The sequence below is a fragment of the Rhodnius prolixus genome, unplaced genomic scaffold, assembly GCF_049639745.1.
Source record: "Rhodnius prolixus isolate KJV_2025 unplaced genomic scaffold, Rpr scaffold_3, whole genome shotgun sequence".
Classification (NCBI taxonomy): domain Eukaryota; kingdom Metazoa; phylum Arthropoda; class Insecta; order Hemiptera; family Reduviidae; genus Rhodnius; species Rhodnius prolixus.
Window position 1 is genome coordinate 17,477,037 of NW_027411603.1, and position 21,017 is coordinate 17,498,053.

Consider the following 21,017-nt stretch of genomic DNA (forward strand, 5'->3'; position numbering starts at 1 on the left):
ATAATTACAGTTGACATGTTTCAATTAAATTTTAAAGCAGTGACAATGTTTAAATTACTACCGAGCGCCTTATATAAATATTTAGAGAACTAAATGACCATTCCAAGATGTATTTACTTTGCTGACTTAGATACTTATGACCCGTTTGTTTGAGGGGAGCTTAAGTTCAGAGTAATGACGTTTATATAAAAAATAAGTCTTTTAAAGGTAACTAAATTTCAAAAATTACATTTGGGACGGTTTCTACCAAAGAAGATTTCAGAAATCTTTTGCGATGATTGTAGGCTTCAAATGTATCGCTTTTAACGATCTTAAAGTCTGACCGTACTCTTAATAATTCAACATTTTTAAATTAATTCTACTTGCTGCTTTTGAAATGTGATAATTTAATGTAGGAGTGTTATTTAAAAGTTAAAATTGAAAAATAAAAAGTCATGGAGATAAAAACAATTGCACCAATACTTCAGTACAAAATTACTTACTGCTTCATCTCCTGAATTATCCTCATTTTGTTCAAACATTTGATCTATATCATTATAAGATACTTGTAAACCTTCACTGGTAAACAAATTAGTACCGATTTTCCCTTGGTTGGCGGAGCCATTGACAAGGGACTTATCCTCCTCCTGAAAACAGAATATTTCCTTGTTGTAAATTAATTATAAAAGCAGGGTTAATAAAGTAGAAATAAAAATATTTTGGGAAAGCAGCATACAATTACTTGAGGGAAAAAATGTGTTCAGAAAATATTCTTTCCCTTCAATTTGCATAAAAATCAAATGATTGAATAAATAAATTAGATGATAGAAAATAATGGTTTCAACGGTTCATTATATTGTTTTATTAATAAGTATTTATAAGATTGGTTGAGAGCAAAGTAATAATTTTTGGCTTCAGAGGTTGTTAGTAATTGTGTTAGAAGGGAGGAGGAATAAGGAAAGACATACACTGGTCTTCCTAGCGGAAATCCCTAGTTTGAGTTCCTATTTGCCATTAATTTTCTCATCCTAAGAGGCAATTGAAACTCACTTTGCGGTTATGAATGGAATTGGCACAGACATGTCTGGAATTCACTAAAAAGGATGGCGATCCCTCTTTAAAATAAATAATTATAATTATAATGGTACCCGCAATGGACGTAGCTAGAGACGAGGAAATGCCATCTCCGCACTTCAAAATAAAAATAATAATTAATACTATAATAAGTCACAAAATGTTTTTTTTTATTTAAGGCAATTCAACAACATAGAAAATTGGCGCCGGAATTTTCTTAGTATTCAGCCACTGGAGTGAGCCATAGAGCCCCAAGAAAAGAAAATCTAAATGTAATTCTGCCGATTTTTCGCCTTAGTTTATTAAAATCCAAAGGTTTTGATCACTGTTCAATTAGTGGTATAATTTCATTTTAAAAACCAACGAGACGAATAGGAACTAGTCAAAATTTTTAAATTCATTTTTGTTTATTTTGAAGAATTTTAGAAACATCTTGCACATTATCTTAAATTTAAAATTACAGATAGTTACCTTGATATTGTTAGTCCCACGTTTAAATGTATCCATTCGAACATTAGTCATTCCTTCTTCATCAAATTCGTATGGATCACCAGGACCTCTCTGGGAATAAGAAGAGGAAGGGCCATCTACATCCATCTATAAAAAGTTTTTTAAAATGAATTTAAATTCATATTATTTAATGATCATCGTTAAATTGAATAAATCTTACCGGTTCTTGTTTGAAAACAGGTTGAAAAACTGGAGAGGGATGTGTTTGCGGCTTGAATCGCTTAACCGGATAATTTAACCTGAAAAAATATGTAAACAGTTTTTGACAATTACCTTTAAAAAAAAATAAAATAAAATAAAATTTCTTCATGCAATGATGAAACCTATATCCGTACCAAGCTTCTAAAGTTGTGTAATCATAAAGCAGTTGGGATGGTGTGTTATCCTGATGTACAGCATCTTCGTACTCAGTGTTATTAAGTACAGGCCTTTTAAAAGATTGCACAGGAGGAAGAGGTGGAGGAGTCGGTGCTGAACATGGATGTCCAGTAGGAGTCCTACCCATTCCAACAGGAGTCTTAGCTTCACATTTATTTTCTCCATAAGGAGAAAGCACCTTGATAAATACAGATTAATTGTTAATAATCAGTTAAATCCTACTTCAAGATAATACAAGAATATTAAACCAGCTTTACACGGTTATTCTTGACATTCATCACACATGATAAGAATTTTAAAAAAAATTAAGCTTTTTTTGTTTAATTTCAAATTTTCAGTTAACTTCAAAATGGCGCCAAAGTTTGTAATACTGATTCACTCAAGCAAAAGCTATTGAGCCATTAGAAAATAATAAAATAAATAAATAAACGAAAAAAGAAGATTTTTCTAAGAAAGAAAAAAACATTATTTTGCACTAAGTTATGAAAAAAAAGAGAAAATATGTAGACTCTTCTCTCCGCTAAATAAATAAATAGCACACCTGATTGGAAATGGACGATACAGATTTTGGAGCATTAAAATCCACAGGTGTGGATACCACCTTTTCATCCAAGGGACTTTGCTGAGGAGGCGGTGGCTGAGGAGATAAAGTTGGCATTGTTGGATCTGGAGGTGGTACACTTGTCATCACTGGGGAGCCGCCTCCAGAAGCTGGCGATCCTACAGACGGCAATGGTACAGAATCCGCTTGACCAACAGTTGGACAATTCAACCTAAATGAAACAGTTAAAAATATAATCATTTCTTTTAATTGAAAGAAGTAAAGTAATGCCTAATTTTTTTAGTCAGGCATTTCGTTCAGCTATCGTGGGCAGCAATTATATTAATTAATTTCACGAACTAATTTTAAAAGTCCTAACGATTATTAGAGTAATGAAGATGTGAATACAGACAAAAGAATTATGTGCCGTAACTTTTTTTAAAAAACATTATTTTCTTTTTCGCTGATCTTAACCGTCGTAACACGCATGTTTATTCTATAACTGATTATATCGAACTATCATCCTCAGAATTGATTAATTAGTTTGGTGTCGAGAAGTCGAAATTATTATTATTATAATATTTAAATACGTTCGTATATATTGAGTACATATTTTTCACATAAAAATTATTTATTGTTCCAGGTAAGTAATGAAATATTATACACAAACAGGTTTTGCATATAATTGGAAGTACTAAACTAAATTTTCGAGACCTGCATATAACTCTTTCGCTTATTGGAGTAAATTCTCAAATTTTATTAAAATTAGGAAAAATAGGTTTTCTTTCAATACCACTGGCGATTTTCACCAGCGGTTTCTCTTACTCTTGACATAGCCGAAACAAAGTTTTCCTTTACAATTTTAAGTTTGAAATTAAAATCATAATATAAAATGCCATATTTCAACAGGCCTCAACGCAAACTATTTAACTGCTAGAACTCAATGCCAAGTACAATCTCCATAATAAGAAGTGGTTTTAATGTAGCATAATTTCTTCAGAGGTTATTTCTGTACAGGTTGATTTTTTGTTTTAATTCTTCGAGTGAAAATTAAATCAAACAGATATTAGGTTCTTAAAAATGTTGGTGAGAATTTATAGATCGAGCATGCACCATACAAATATATTTATTTACAGATATTGAAGAAAACTCCAAAATTTAGCGTCACCACCACACTGATTCACATTATAACAGAATTTTTTGATAGCTATTTTTTTTTTCCTATAAAATAGGTCCAAATTTTGTAAAAAAAAAAAAAAATATATATTTTATGCTACACCATTAAATGACGTTCGACTCGTACCGATTATTCTCGAAACATTGCGCAGAAAAACTATGCTTCTGACTACAGAAATACAGATCTTACGCTTGTTATAAAATCTTAACTGGCCAAAGATCAGTACGTCTTAGATCGGAGAAAAATTAGTAATTAACAAGTAGGAGGAGATAAAAAGGTAAAAAGTACATCATTTTTATTTTATGTTTTAACCCACCAGTTACAGCCTTTTACTTTAGTCTGAACATAGAGATAGTAAGTTTAACAGTACAATGAACTAGTTTAGCCAAATTATAAGTTGGTTGTTTAAAGTTTAAGAGATGACCATACATACAATCGTAACGTCATTAAAAAAAACTGTATTAAAACAACAACCAAAAAAATAAAGCTTATAAGATTATAAAATCTCCTTCATTTATTGAAAAAATATTCTAGTTACGAGAACCATTACGTCATTATGAAAATATAACAATTCTTTGAAGAGATGAAGGGTTTAAAATGTACAAAGTTAAAGAATAAAATTGTAATTCACTTATTACTAACTATAAGATAAATATTTTATAGCTTTTACTTTTAACCAACCTAACAGCTAAACCAAAATTAATTTTCACGATTAAATTATTGCAATGTTTAATGAAAATGGCCTAATCAAAAAACTGTAGTGAAGAAAATTTACTAAATTAAATACAACATTAAATGATAAAACACCTACGTCATTACGTCAACGATAATTATTACTTACAAAACAAATTCTTAAATAAGCACTCAAAAAGTGCCTTGCTTTTTCTTTTTCTTTTTTAATCTTAAATATCAGAAATTTAGTTGTTTTTTCATCCACATCCGAATAAAATATTTACATGATTTCAATTATGCTATTTAAATATGCAAACAAATAAGTCTCCCTTGAAGAAATGTTTTCATGCAAATTGATCAAATAAATTCAAAAGCAGTGAGATATAACATGCATTCCAAGTTCTCATGACATATCATCATTTATTAAATACAATCAATACTTATTTTCTAATTTAAGACGCGATAAATAGATAAAAAGTTATTCAGAGTGATTTTTTTGAATGTTGTTAAAAACGAATAATGTCCATTAGTACTTTCTTTCACTAAATTTTACTTTTTGTGAGAGAGTTATGATTAGGAGACCAGATGGAGAGGTAATTAATACCAATTCATAAATCTATTTTATTATGAGAAGCTGTCGACCTAGAAGATTAGGTCATCTAAGTCAGTTCCATTGTGGACAAGACATCTTTTGGATGTCTAAATAAATCGTTTCTTACCTCCAAAAATAATCTGGCATATTAAAGATTTCTAATTAAAAGCTGCAATAAAGCAAAAATCAAGATATTTACAAAAGAGCTCTATTATTTATTGCGGAATAATCCCTCCTCCCTTATAGTTTTGAATACTTATTAACAAATGGATCACTTTATTTTTCTTTTGCCTTTAATGTGCTAATACTCCTACAAATAGCTGGATATCAAACCTTCACACAATTTTATCTTTTATTAACCATACTATACAGTTTTAATATAAAGATGATACCCGCAGTTATTCCTACCTAACGTTCTACTGCATTTCGAGTGGAAGGATCAACACATTCCCTCTATAGGAACTCAGACTTAGCTATCTTCTGATTTAAAAAAAAAAAATAGGCAAGAAATAGTTTTGAAAGTCGAAGAACGCGAAGAAAGTGTACATGATAATCCCTTAATGACTGTCAAAAGAATCATCATCAAAAAGAGTTGATGAGGGCTACGCAGTGGCTAAATGGATGAATGCAAGTGTCCATAGGACAGATGATTATGTTTGTTGTATTATTACCAATATAACCATCACATGTATTTGAATTATTCGTAGTACAATGATTTAATAATAATGTTTTTAATGGAATTAGATGTTCATGATTTCTTGGTAAGCTGATTGATCTTCGTATTCCTTGAAAAGTTTTTGCCTTTTAATGTTACTGTTATCCAAGAATTTGAATCCAATATGTACGATGGATTTTTTTTTATGAAGGTTTTTATCCAAATTAGAACAATAACCAGTTAGCCGAAGAGAAGATTAGTCAGTACGAATGAATCGATTTCTTTTGACAGTAAGCTTCTTCGGAATATGTCATCCATCACTTATTGGCAATAAAAATAACTTGCGCTTTCATTGTATATAGGAACTTGACAAGCGCGAATCACTTATAGCGCGTCAGTGGAAAGGCTAATTTTGTCAATTACTGTAAGGTGCGATACCTCAAATGATTATTCAAGACGGGAGCATAAGAACTTCCCCATTTCTGGGAAAGGAGGTAATTTGTAACCTCACTTCTTCAACTTCTGTTGTGTTGGTTATTGTTATGGTCATGCACAAATTAGCAAGAGAAGGTGCTGGAAGCGTTGCGACGACATTCTAATGGTTGGAACTCAAGCGAAAAACAAGAATACACACTGTAAGGTATTAAAGAACTTGCCACTACGTGGCTGATGATAAGATCGAAATTCCCTAACACTTTTTACGTAGAATTTCTATTTTTGTTTCAATTTCAAAATCTGGTTCCTCTTATTTGACTTGTAGAAGGTTAAGCAAGCATAAATCTTAAATCGCTGATTTGGATTTTGATGGAGTTAGATTTTTCGTTCATGTTATGTTATTATTTTGTATCCACTAAATTTAATAGTAATACATTATTTACGCCTTACGTATATATTTGATTACATGCTTAAAATTTGAATGCAGTGTAAAATTTTAATAAGCAACATTTTGTACAAAAAATATAAATAAAAAAAGGTGAAAGGTTATTTATGCACTGTGCAGCGTGCATGCAATCCCGTAGCAATAATTATTATCATTGTAATAAGGAAGCAAAGATGTGATATTTGTGTTATTTTACCTTTGACTGGACTTGAACGTGCTTGGTTGGATGGTGGAACGCCTATGGAATGGAACCACCGTTCCGCCAACCACACGATTCTTGCTCCTCCTAGTACATATACTCTCTTTTATCTCGTCTCTTTTTAACTATGCTAAACGTTCTCTCATAAAATTAAATGCTATTTCAGGCATATTTAAGCCTGTTTCACCCATATTTCATAAATTATTCTTATATGTTCCCAGAAATCACACAAAATGTCCAATAAAAATAATTCCCTAATATTCATTTTACCAATCATTCGTACTAATTATTAGAAAAAATGTACATAAATCTATGTGTAAAATTATTTTCAGCATGAAAAAGCTTATTGTTGTAAAAACCTAAATTTTACAATTTTTATTTCTCACCCTCTCACTCATCTCTCTCTCTCTCTCTCACCTCTCTCTCTCTCTGTCTGTCTTTTCACGCGCGCACGCGCGCGTATTTTATATATATAAAACTTGTAACTTACATTCTAGAGAATTAGTTTTTTTTCCTAAAAAGATTTCTAACTTAGCAATAAATTCCAACTTAGAAACCCTTTTATATTATTAAAAAGAACAAATGTTGCAACAGAATAGTAATAAAGTTTCGTGACATATAGGGGCTAATTTCTAGCAGTTTAATATTAAAATGGCTACTTAAATTATAAATTAGTAAAAAAAAAAATCAGATTTATTGGAAATGTGTAACATTTAAAGAAAACCAATTTCTGAAGAACAACTGCTTAACAGTATTGAATTATTAAGTGGATAAAGTCTCAAATATACTAATATACATAATAAGTAAGTCCCTTAGATTTAAAAAAGCAGACCATGTGTTCTAAAACTCGTCAAACATCACAGTTTAAGAAAATATTTCATAGTTTCATACAGATATTTTCTTAGTTTACCAAACCTATGAACATGTTCCCTGAATCCGAAATTTTACCAATTTTTTCTAGGAATTCCTTAAAATTTTAATATTAAAAATTTATGTGTTTATACAAAAGAATAAAATAATGCAAGCACAATGCTGACCGCAGAAAAATGTGATTACAACACAAAAGTAACCCCTTTTTTTTTGCTAAATTTTAAACGCCCAAGTAGGATAAATTATTTGACAAATATCTGTGGTTCAGTTGTGCTATCTTAAGCAACGCTGCTGCTGCCATTTTATAATTATTTGCAATTTTCAACAAGAATTACGATTTGTAACGCAAAAGATCCCATCTTAACTAAGAGGAAACAATGAGTATCCACTGACAATAATTATTCACACCAGTAGGGTGTCTTGAAATTAATAGTGTTAGTGGACGCACTATGCGTTCGTTCCATAAATTTAGGCCAAGGGATTGTGACCAAGAAGATAGCGAATGACTAAGCGAATAAAAAGTGAAAGTAAAAAGCTTTAGGGACCAATTGGAAGCTCATCTACCTCCAAGGCTCGGGAAATCACGAAACAATTAATTGGTCGTTGGCCAAACTGTTGTTTGGTTGGGATAAAGCGCAATAAGGAGGTGAAAAAAACTAAAAAAGTAAATACCTCGTGATTTGAACGTTTGGTAAAAATTGTCATGTTTAAGGTTTGTTCTTCTTTATATTAGCGTAACAAGAACTACCCTTTTTGGATCGAATCTTCGACTTTTAATGAAAAGCGGATTCTGTCCAAATACTGGACTGTTGTTGGTTAAGCCGAGCCACCGAACTGGGTCGCACTGCTAAACCCATTTCAAAAATCATTGTTATGGTATGTTTTTCGGGGGCTGATATCATCATCAGTCGTTGTAATTTTTGAAAAACAGTGGAACTTCACTATAAAGAGGTATTGTCAAGAATTGATGAAATGTATCGGAAGCCAGCAAAGCAAAGTCAACATCAATCAAGGGTCTGATCCTTTCGCGTAAGTACGAGTATTACATCCGTCCACATATTTCACATCACTGTTTGCCCAAAAACTGAATGAGATCGGGAACGAAATTCTGCACATCCAATCCTGCTGATAGATCCTTTATCACTAAAGATCAAAAAGCATTCATCAAATTGCTGGAATAAAGGAAGCCAATTTTTTTAATAAATTATAGGATAAACAGATTCGTTTCATGTTAGCAAAGATGTGTTGATTCTAAGGTACTTATTTCGATTAAACTGAACAAGAATAACTCCAAGCTGATGTGACGATCGTAAGGCTGGGGTTAGCTGAGGTGATCGTTAGACACTGCAAATTTTTCAGGCATGACAAGCCACCAGATAGCGAGAAACCGTTTAAGTAGTTGGGATGAAGAAAAGCGCTGCACGTTTTACGCCCGAGCATTGAGATTATATCGATGGTGGTTCGCTGATGATGGTACAGTGTTTGTAAGTCAAACTTTTATGACTTACAAACACTGTAGACGAGAATTTACTAGAAAAGCAGTGACACATTATATCAACTTTAGTAGACCATCAAAAAAATAAAGAGTGATTAATGCAAAAATAGAATCAGGCTAGTTGCAGGTAATTTGAAACAACCTTTTATACCATTTAACTCCATTAAATCATACTTCAAGTTCAAATTGTTCTCGTTACCAATCTGAGAAATAATTCTTAATATTATTATCAACTCAATTTCAAATTTTGCTTTTCATTTCGGATGCAAAAAAAAAAACAAAGTTCTTTTAAAAATATAACTTAAATGATGAATATTATGCGTATTTATATGCTTACAATAATTTCGGAAAATCACAACTTGGTTTTAAAGTACCGACAATTTTAATTTATAATATGCATCTCGTCAAAAGTTGTATTCAAGGCTTATTAACTTTTTAAATTTAATAGCTGAAAGAATATAAATACAACGTTAACTGCTACAAAATTTGGAGACCGACATCTTAACCATTTCATTTAATTATGAAAAAACTGGTCCATTTGAAAAATACAGAAACCTCTCCTTTCTTTCCGGTGAACCATTTCTTCATAAAATTGGATAAGTAAGTAGTGGATAACATTAAATCAAAGACTGGAAATAACGAAAGCATGAAATGCTTTGATAGACAAAATAAGCATTCTTGAAAAAATAAACTAAAGAAAAGAAAATAAGGTACATTAATCAATCAATACTTTCATGCAGTCAATTGTTAAGGGTGAAACAAGCTTTAAAAAAATAAAAAAGTGAGTATACTACAGGATACCATAAAATTGGCATTTTTTGAAATTTTGATCTACTAAAAAACATTTTATTTAATATACTACTCAACTTATACTACTAAGCAATTTGGAAAAAAAAAATGGAAGACTTATCTGTAATAATTCAAAATTAAAATTAAATATATCTCTGTGCATGTATGTGATCTCTCATTTGGGAATTCCAATAAACGTGAAAACCTCACGTTTAAATCAGTTGTAGCCTAAGTAAAATAATCCTAAACCGCCGTATGTTGAACCTCTTCGTTTCTCAGCAAACAAAATTGTAAAAGAATAATTTTAGAGATTTAGAGAACTGATAGTGCAAAATAGAATATACAATGTAATATTCAGAAAGAAAAGAAGTAGCAGAAAATTTAATAATTTTCATTTAATTTAATAATTAAATTTTTTATTTAATAATTATTAAAATTATTTTAAAAAAATAACATTATTCATGTAAATATTTATTACTGAGCGTGAACGTAAGTCTGAGCATAAAATCCTGTATATATTATTCGGAGAGATGATATTTATAAAAAATTAAGATCCTGTCTTAAAACGACAGTTTGCCTAAAGCTTGCGTAAAATGACACTTGAAATAAACCATTGAAACTTGATTTAAGAAAGTAGATAATAAGTTCGCTTGGAAGTCAAAAAACTTGAAGGAATTGACTTTGACAACAAGAATTTGAATCGAAAATCTCTAATCTTCATTTGCAACATTTTAGTCAGTTGAAGATCACATACTTACAAGCACAAATCATGCAAAATGATAATAATAAGTAAGCGATTGCGATAAAAAAAAAATTACTTTCACATGTTGCAAATGTAATTTTTGAAGCCAAAAGAACATTTACAACAAATAATTATTTTATTTTTATTGCAAATATCCGTTATACATTTTACTTACTTGCAAGAACAAGAGCATAGTTGCTTGCGTGTAGGATCGACAAAATTCCAATGGCCAAGCGTTGTAGTAGTTGTATTATTATTGGTCGCGCTTCCGTTACTGGCTGGTGATGTACTGTTGGCATTTGAAGCGGTATTACTGTTTCCGCTACTAGCTGCTGCAGCTGTACCAGGGTTCGAACCGTTTGTATTACTGGTACTGTTTGTATTATTACTGCTACTACTATTACTATTAATATTACTGTTGGTTGTGTTACTGCTACTGTTGTTAGTAGTAGCATTATTGTTGCTATTGTTTGTATTGCTACTGCTATTTGTGTTAGTATTGCAACTACTGTTGCTTGCAGCAGCAGCAGCTGAAGTGGTTGTAGTGCTTATTGTGTTCGTAGTAGCACTACTGCAATTATTCATTGCGGGCACTACACATGATTCTTGCCAAACTCTTTCTGCTAATAATCCTCCACGGTTTAAGCCTGAAACTAAAAGCAAAATAATTAATATGTAGATAAGAATGCATTATTCTTAAAAAGTGTCTTAATCTATTAAAATAATAATAACCTCTCAAAGGCGGCATTGGGGTAGAAAATGAATTATTTATGTGATTAGGAAAAAGATTGGATGTACTTTCGTCTAAATCAGTTATTAGCACATAAGTTGATGGATATCTCATTTTGACTCCTCCTGAAATTAGAAATAGACTGGTTAATTGATTATACAGCGAAATCTGAAGACCTGGAATATAAATTTTAATATTAGCATTCATAATGTAATCTTTTAATGCAAATCTTGAAGGACAGAGCTTGGAATAAATGCAAATGCTAAATTTCCCTATTTTAATTTTTTAAAGTTTGGTGGCAAAGTACGTGAAAGATTTCGTAAAAATTGTATTTTATTACTTTGTACTATTCCTTTGTTTTTAAGCTTATAACTTATGTTAAATTATGTTAATATTAGATTATTCCTAGGAATGTCTCATTCTAAATTTCTTAAAATAAATAGTATTCAAACAAAAAATAAAATAAAAAAATATGAACACGCAAATAACTCGCCTTGGTTTTATTAAATAGGGGATTCAATATAACATATAAAAAGAACACCAGGGAAATGTAATGGTGGCCTCTTCTCAATAATAAAAAAAAGAAAGCCTTTTCTCTTTTTCTGGAAAAGCTGCAGATGTTGTAATGCATCTTTTTACTTACAGTTCGCAAGAAAGATCATTGAAATAGCGAAAAATACATACAATTATTTTCAGACTACAAGTTTAATAAGCAATTAAATACCAAAGATATTTTCAGCGATTATCAATTAATGAACAATGATCATTATCTTCCACCACACATGATTTTTAACGATTTTGACGAAACATGTTAAACGGGTAATGCGACTATACTAAAGAACTTTTCAGCATTACCATATTTTCTCAGAAATGTTACCAATGAACTTGAAATTTTCATAAAAGAAGTAAATTATACAAAGAATAACTTCTAATAGTAATATTTTCCAATGTTTTTTTCTTTTAACTTGCCAAAGAACAACCGTAAGAAGCTCTAAACATACTGAGTGGACGCAATGACAGTCCCTAGAAGAAAATCTGTTTGAAGAAAATTAGTAATATGCCAATTGTAATAAAAATAGCAAAAAGTCCTGTTGAAATTTTCCTACAGGATTTTACTTTCGATTTCTGGTATGAAAGTATCTGAGCACGTTAACATATGTTCGGGTTAATTGAGCTTTTTCCGATTGAAAAACTAGGTTTGATTATTATTATTATTATTATTACCTAAAGGGAAAAAATGTAAAAACTCACCCTTATTTCTCTTCCTCTAATTTTTAATATTAGAAAAAAATATATATACATTTAGATGAGACGGGTATAGTGTATATGGTTCTGTCTATGGTATAAATTAGGGCAATATTACTGCACTGTTGTACAAAGTCAAGACCACGCTTTTGAAAATAAATTAAAGTTTCTCAACAAGTTAAAAATTCATGCGGTTCAAGAACCCCACTCAAAATCCTCTTTTTTTGGAATGTTTTAAATAAAAGTGACATACATTTAGGAAGAAAAATAATTTACGATGTTGAAATGAAATTGATGATTTTATTAGAAAAACGTTTTAAATAAAAATTATTGTAATTTATTATTAATCGGTATACATGCTCAAAAAACTTACATGTTTTTAAGAAAAAGTCGTTAGAGCCATTTTCGAAAAAAAATTGGGAAATCGAAAAATCGCTTGAGTGGAGCACATTTACTCCTATCATGCACTGCCAGCTTACCCATTTTGAGGTGAATTAAAACCACTTAATTATTCCTCTAGAAGTAAGAGGCAGAATAGCCTTTTCAAAAATTTATGTAAACCATTTTAGCAATCACACATCTTTTGCACTGATTCTGAGCAAAATGGTAATCCTTACACCAAATTCATCTTTCACCCTTACAAACCACTTTACAGCAAAGAACTTCAATGCAATTTGTTTTACGTCATTAAGGCAGATAAACTCACGAACGATAGAATTTGAAACATCCTCAACAACCATTTCGGAATTCTGTTTTGAGTACAATAATAGTTACACTTACAAAGAGAAAAATAAAAATAAATATTTCAAGTTAACTAACCAACAATAACTTCAACTGCTGGAGGTAGGTCAGATGTATCAGTACATCCTTTGTCAATAGGATAGAACTGTCTCCAACCATCTAGTAACCTTTTGGTATATGGATCCATCTCTTTATAACTTTGACCCGTCAATGTACCAGCAAGTCCAAATGGAGCCAAAATTACTGTAACAGGAAGTAACAATATTTTACAAAAATACATTATTTGTCATCAACAATGAAATTTGAAAATACAGAATGTTTCCACAATAGGATTCTTTGATAACTTCATTAGTATACGTTTCAGGTGGTTTTAAGGTGGTATTAGTTTTAATGAAACTTTTACTTTTCGAAATATTGCTATAACGATATAATCAATAAATTAATCAAATCTAAAAATAACATTGATTTTTTACACATTACCATTGACAGGTGGAGCTGAATGCATGACCGCTTGAGCTTGCTGAAGATGCGAATAAAGAAGAGTTCTTACAGCTGGATGCTGTCTTACGTCCACACTTGCACAAACTGTACTTTCACCGTGAAGAAAGAAATCAAAGGAGAAAGATAGGTGCCCACTTGTAAGAGGAAAAATAAATAAATAATTAAAATGAGAATACATAAAAAGATAATTTGTTAAGGTAACCATGCTTTCCTATTTTACCTCTTTTCAAGCAGTTTTTCAGAGCTGTCATACGGTTGCACATACCATTTCCCAAGTCTAACGAAGTCTCTCGAGAGTAAACACCTGAAAATAAAAATATTGTGTGAACACTCAAACTTTCTCTTACCTCAGCTTACTTTTTTTTAATCTAATGATTTTTATTAAAAAGATAATAATAGGCATTGTACACCATTGATAAAATGATAAAAATGTAACGTCAGAGAGCTTTCCTAGAAACCCACTATAAACACTAATCTCTGATTTAGGCGCTACGCAGTTTACAACAACAAGAAGAAGAAGAACAAGAATTTTTGAAAATGCTGTTTTTACTAATTTTCAGCAACTTTTTTCTCGAAATCTATTATAACTACGTTGTTGCAAAAAAAATACAGGCATAAAGGAGGATTTGCCCTATATTATAAAGAAAATTTGGGAATTTTATCTTTTATAGAAGAAGAGAAAAAAAAATTGTCAAAATTGGGTGTCTTTCAACGTTATGCTTTTTCTTGCAGTTTTTGACGATCAACCCTTATACAACTGTCCTATCGGACAGTTTAAATTAAATTTCAAACCTAAGTGGTACACCTAACATAAAATATGCACAAGGTCACTTTGGCGCTTCTGAAGTAGATACAACTCCACTCAATACTCTATAAAACCATTTCTGATAGTTAACAGAAAAAGGTTAGCCAAGGGTTACATTAACCTTCTGTGCTTTCTTTGCTTACAAATGAAAAATTAAGAAAAGTAGATTCAGCATTGTTTATTTCGCCAAAGGGGTGTTCTTTTTTTCAGGGATGCTCGTTCATTAATCTTTCATGATTTAACCACGTTGGTTTAACTATAACGCATATTAAACACTGAAAATTCGAAGAAAAATGGATTAAAACATTATTTTAGCATATTTTAAAATTAAAACATTTCCTTGGTCACCCGAAACAAGAAGTACATTGTTTATAAAATAAATTGAATTCTTTTTAGTAAAGAAATCTTTTGAAAGTAACGCTTTCACTTTTTATTCTGTACACTTTCTTTATTGCAACTGAAAAGTTATATACTCGTGTATATATATATATATATATATATATATATTCAAATGAATTACATCAGGAAAAGTTAGAGTAGTTGCCTTATTCTACTTTATTATTTGGCTTTCAACAACTAAAACAGTTTAAATTTATTTACTGTAACCATCAACTACTTACTTGAAATGTTCAATTAATAATACTAAATAGGTTTCAGCTAACCATATCTCTCATCCAAATATCATTCAATTAATTTACAATTAACATCATCAATCTAAATACGCAATAATTACCTACACTGTTCGTATATGAAACTAGGAATAGCTAATCGAAAGAGGAAATCATGAATGCTTACAAACAGAAAAACAAAAATCGCTAAATATTAGCTATTAGGGAGGGCGTTATAATGCTACTTTTAATTTTTTTAAATAAAATTTAAAGTTTATGCATTCGTCCCTAACCACAATACCTAATTTGGAAGTTGGTATTAAAATTCCCTCCAGAAAAATGGTAATTATTTTACTTTGCAGTCTGCTGCTGCAAAATAATAATAATAATAATTTGTAAGGGGAGGGATTAGCTATGTGGTTAGCGTACTCGATTCCCACGCGGAGGTCCCGGGTTCGAATCCAGCAGCTGACCCTTAGATTTTCTCTTCCTAGGAGCTTCTTACAGCTCACTGTCCGGTGATAGACAGTGTTGTCTGTAACGAGAGAACACTGTCCGGAGGCCGGCAGTGCACTGAAAAAAGCTCCAAGCGCTAATAACCTCAGCTGTTGATGCGCTAAAAAAAAAAAAAAAAAAAAAATTGTATGCTACCTTTCAATTAGATTATGAAGCGCTTTGAACAGTAATGATCGGCATTCATAAGTCAAACCACTCTCCCAAGATCCTTGTTCTCCATCTAAGAAAAAGAAAAAAAAAAATATTACCTCAAGAAACAATAATATTTACTTTAAGATATAGTTTCAAGTAAAATAACACCTCTATTCAACAAATTATTTGTCCAAAATAAAAATGTTACTTTCAGTTAGCGAAGGCATCAGAGGAATAGAAAAAAAATAAAACAAAAATAATATTTTTAATGGCATTATTGTTGAGTTTTATGTGACCCTAAAGTTTCCGAAATATGAACATGCAGATGAAAAAGTTTAGTGCCATTGTTATAAACTGTTTCGAAGGGGGGATAAGTTTTTTTTTTTAATGGCTTCCTTGTTTATACTTTATGAAATAGGTCTTAGGTGTAAATAGGTAATTTGAAAGAACGAACTGCAAAAGGAATTCACAAAATTGTAAATCACGCTTTTGGGCAAAATCACAACCAACAAATTTCTTACTCAGTTCAAAGAGGACAAATTGTCAAATAAACATTATGAAAGTTCAGAATGGCTGAACTAAAGAAGAAAATAAAAACATTGTACAAAGAAATATGATAAAATATTTCTCGTTCACAGTAATACTTGTAAACCTCTAGATTTGTCATTTAGAAATGGCATAAATTTTAAAAAAGAATCTGGACTGGATCATATTGCTTGACAAAATTTGTTTATAGGTAATCCATTGATGATAAAAAAACAAAATCAAGGTTGCTATTATCCAGATCTAAATTACATGGGGAAACTGATCTGCATTTCATTTCAAACAAAACAGCAATTCTACATTTCTCACCTGGTGATTCTACCATCTACTGAAACCCCCCAAAAAAGTCGATGATTTCGCAGCATTTCTAAGTCAATGTTAATTTGATGTGAAGAGCTTATACACAAATAATACCTTCCACAGTTACAAACTGAATTAAGAATCAAACCATTCGGAGAGATAGTACTTTACTTCTTCGCATTAAAAATTTTTTGCAAATAGTAATAAAAACAGCATGTTTTCATAATGTATAAGATAATTATTTGGAACTTTAGAGGGGATTCAAACCACCCTTCCCCTAGAATCACCTTTGAATTGACCTGGAAAATTGTTGCAAATAAATGTAGATCTAAATGAGTAGAATAATACAAAGTTGAAAGTAAAACGTAAGATTAAGAAAAACTCAAGCAAATGAAAAAAAAAAAATCCCTTACATGAAGTGCTATATTCAGCTCAGAAATTGGATTGCTATTCTATGCTCGGTTTCTATGGTGATAGATAACCAAATGAAATAAAATTTTTCGAGCCTTGCTGTAATTTTTTCGTTTGTGAGCAAAAGTTACGTAATCACAAAAAATGATAAAACGCATCCAGATGCACACATACAACACCAAATTTTCTAAAAACCATTTTGTGGATTCAAGGAACTCTATTAAGTATATTTTTGTGGGAAACTCGACATAAATGATTTGACATTTTTGAAGTATCAAGTACTTTGCATTCTATGAAAGTCCTTAGTGCTGGATGATATAGTGAAATTGTTTTTGATACTCCTCTCCGATTTCGGGCATCATCAGGTGTAGAGGAATTCGTCTCCAACAACGTTTTCGTCTCACACTACATAGGCTACCTGAGTAAGGCAGGTTACATGATGTGTGTAAATGTGTTGTTTTTATGAATAGTAAAACATATTTGTAAAAATTATAAAATAAAAATTACTGAAAGCAATGTATGTATTTAAGGGTTCTGTTTGTAATATTTTAGAATTTTAAAGTTGCAGTTGGTTTACTCAGCTCAGTCTATGTGCTTGGTGCAAAATGATTTAACTGAGTATGTCCGAGATACAGTTTTTTTTTTTCTATTAGTGTATTTATATATTTCTATAACCAAATTCCGGTCAAAATTAAAAACAAATGAACGTCAAAAACCAAAAAACAAAACAAATAAACCATCTTTATAACATCCTCAAACCAACATCATAGTTTTTAAGGCTTTTTATCCAGGAACTATAAATTAAGTATATACTTCGGTGTTCACTTGCCATTTTTGTATTTTTCCTTAACTATTTTTTGTAGGAAACGACCGTCATGTTTGTGACAAGGAAGAGATGCTAAAAAAAGATTTTTTTGAATGCCTTTGTAATGAGTTATAAGGAATGGCAATCTAAAAGTGGAAGTTTTTGTTTTTAAATTTTTTAAGGGCTGAGTTAGGTTAGTTTTCTCTTTAAAAAATTACACTTCCTAATTTTACTTTATTAGAGAGAGGGCTTCGCCCCTTCACACAATGATTATTCGCGCTAATTACCACTAACTGCATTGTACCCGACCGCTCAATGTATTCTCAAAGAGATATCTGAGATAATAGCGTGAGTTTCCTGAATTAGCCACGAAATCAAAATTAAACTTTAATAAAATTAATCACCTGAGGAAAGAAGTTCTCGATTGATAAGAGAGCTTAAATCTGGCTCTTCTCCATACCAGAATATCCATAATTCTTTGGCGGTGTGCAAAGCGAGTGGAGGATGATTTGGAGTGGGCGCTGGTGTAGCTAATCCAATTTGATCAAAAAGACCATCATGTGTCCTGGGAGCCGGTGGTGGTGCTGAAACTCTTCTCCAAACGCAGAGTACATCTGCTGCCAAACAGCGTACATAGGAACCTAGTACGGGGTCTTCAAGTACATCACCTCCACATTCACTCCACTCGCCCCACACCACCTTACGCCATTTTATTCCACACAAATCAGTCTGAAACAATAAATATTTTTTGTAATAAAACATATTTACATCAAAATTATAGATTTTTATAGTTATTGAACAAAATAGGTTAACGATGACTAATTTAAGTTATATCAATGATATGATCGGTGTTAGGAACTAATTGTTATAACACCTATTGGTAATTTTATAAAAAGAGAAGTCTCAAAATCAAACATTCATACTCTTGATGAAACTACAGTTCATTTTATTGCCTTTTTACAGTAAATCTTCAAAAGTGTCCTAATTTTGTATTTTTTGCAATTATCCAATTGCACGCAATTCGGTGAATACATATAAACACATAAATTATTTTTTATAATTTTTTCCATCCTAAGAGTGCACTAAAGAGGTTGGCTTTTGGCAGAAATAACTTGCCACATAAATCGCCATCTATCAGATACGTTTAAACTATTGGCATCCAGTGGTTGGTATTCTGGAACGCCAAAAAGGTATTCTTGTCAGGAAATTGTCACAAAAATTTTAATGCATGATTCGAATACTGGATTGGTTACACTTCACATAAATGATGATAAAGTATAGTACAAAAAAAAAAAATACTTAAAGGTTAATGTTAAATTTAATTTAATTAATTGTCGGTTGAAAAAAAGCCGAAAAAATAAAAATTTCATTGTACCCAATTTATTAATTTAAAAAATTTAATCAAGATGCGTAGGAACTAGCAAATTAAAAGTTTTACAACTTATTCACGATAAACCAACCGAAATGCAAGAGAAGTGAATCATTTGTATTTGAATTCTATTGAGATTAGTTTCCATTATGTCTTCGAACTTCTAATTTTCGTTAAGTTTAAAAATATAAGCTTCATTCCGACATCTCAAATAACGCTCCCAAGAAATATGTAAGTAAATTATATTATTTAGATACTAGAGTAAACTATCATATTTATTAAAGAAGAATTTTTGATAAGTTGTCTGAAGAAAAGGTAGCGGGAATTCTCTTGATAATTATCGCATTTTAAATGTGTATCCGCCAGGGTAATATGATTACTTTAATTCAAATGCATACATATTAAAATTTTGACATCCATAATTCTGGATACATTTGTAAGAGAAGCACAAATAAACGAATATCTAAGGCTAAACAAGTGCGTATTCCCTGCAGTACTAGAAAGATACTACCCTAATGGGACACCAAATAATTAATATTAACCAAAGTCACCTATATTCGAATTGGTTTCACATAATTCTAATATCACTGATGATCCATTTCTTATGTAAACAAAAAGTAATAATTTTTAATCAATACTTTTCACACCAAGCTTTAATAACTATGTGAAAGTATGCTTCTTCTTCTTATTATTATTATTATTTTATATTCTTAATTTTTGTACATGATTAAAAATTAACATCTAAGAGCTTTTAGATTTTTTTTTTAGACGCATGATTGATTAAGTCATCGGCGCCATAAAGGTCGCTAAGCTTGTCATCATTTTCATTTCCACAAATAAGTTGGACAAAATTTGATTTTGAATTGTTTCATTACTAGAATAAAAACAACTGTAGTAAAATCGAATTTATGATTTTGAAAATAACAGCTAATTAATCACTATAAAATTATTACAGTACATTTATTAATAATGCTAAAAATGTATATTGTTCAACGGATTTTTCTGAGATGATAAAGATGCCAGCACATTTGTCCTGCAAAGCGCGGACCTCACTACTGGATCCTAATGTTTATAAGGAAATCAATATCAAGCCGCACACGTGTCCAGAACTGAACGACTAGGCCTTTCCGCAGTCTCTTTAACATTGTATGCCGCATTTATAGGCAAAATGATTATTTAACCTAGCACGTCTATTAATTAATTCATTCTAGTAATAGCAATATTAAATCAAAGATTTGATTTATTTATACGTAAAGATTTCTTTTAAAGTTCGGTTAAACTCGTATGATCTCGATAGAGATCGCTGGGCCCACCTCCTTATCAACAAAAAAGTTAAGAATTGGTTTCACATAATTCTAATATCACTGGGTGATCCATTCCTTACGTAAACAAAAATAATTTTTAATCAACACTTTTCCCACCAAGAGATTGCTCTGCTTCAATAACTATGTGAAAGTATGCATTTTATATTAGAAAGCATCAATTCCACATGGCTTTTAATGACTAAAAAAAAAATCAGTTTTGGGTTATTTCCCGCATTAAAAACTCCTTTGCAGGGGTTTGTAGCTGATTTTTAAGAAATAAAAACCTTTTGAGTATACAAATTTTAGATTAGAAATAGGTAAAAAAAATCATCAGCTTCTTTTTTAAGATGAATTATTATAGAACTAATTAAATCCTAGTTCTGATTTTAGTGCCTTTTAAATCGACAAGTGGTGGTGCACATTGCTGCTTGCAACTAAGAGAGGAGTACGAGAA

At 30.9% G+C, this 21,017-nt stretch overlaps 1 protein-coding gene across 2 annotated transcripts in view; it reads right to left on the bottom strand.

The window, feature by feature from the left end:
• skd (mediator complex subunit skuld) overlaps positions 1-21,017 on the bottom strand; it is a 40,994-nt gene that overhangs the window by 16,749 nt on the left and 3,228 nt on the right. Inside the window, exons 2-14 of one of the 2 annotated variants that reach the window (XM_074127329.1) lie at positions 18,295-18,619; positions 15,835-15,919; positions 13,991-14,074; positions 13,750-13,904; positions 13,348-13,512; positions 11,286-11,408; positions 10,729-11,206; positions 6,655-6,744; positions 2,483-2,714; positions 1,899-2,119; positions 1,724-1,802; positions 1,525-1,650; positions 483-626 (exon numbers count right to left, since the gene is read on the bottom strand). In XM_074127329.1, the coding sequence (XP_073983430.1) occupies positions 483-626; positions 1,525-1,650; positions 1,724-1,802; positions 1,899-2,119; positions 2,483-2,714; positions 6,655-6,744; positions 10,729-11,206; positions 11,286-11,408; positions 13,348-13,512; positions 13,750-13,904; positions 13,991-14,074; positions 15,835-15,919; positions 18,295-18,619 (2,307 nt within the window). The remainder of the gene's footprint in view (positions 1-482; positions 627-1,524; positions 1,651-1,723; positions 1,803-1,898; positions 2,120-2,482; positions 2,715-6,654; positions 6,745-10,728; positions 11,207-11,285; positions 11,409-13,347; positions 13,513-13,749; positions 13,905-13,990; positions 14,075-15,834; positions 15,920-18,294; positions 18,620-21,017) is intronic. The other variant, XM_074127330.1, reaches the window with a different exon arrangement.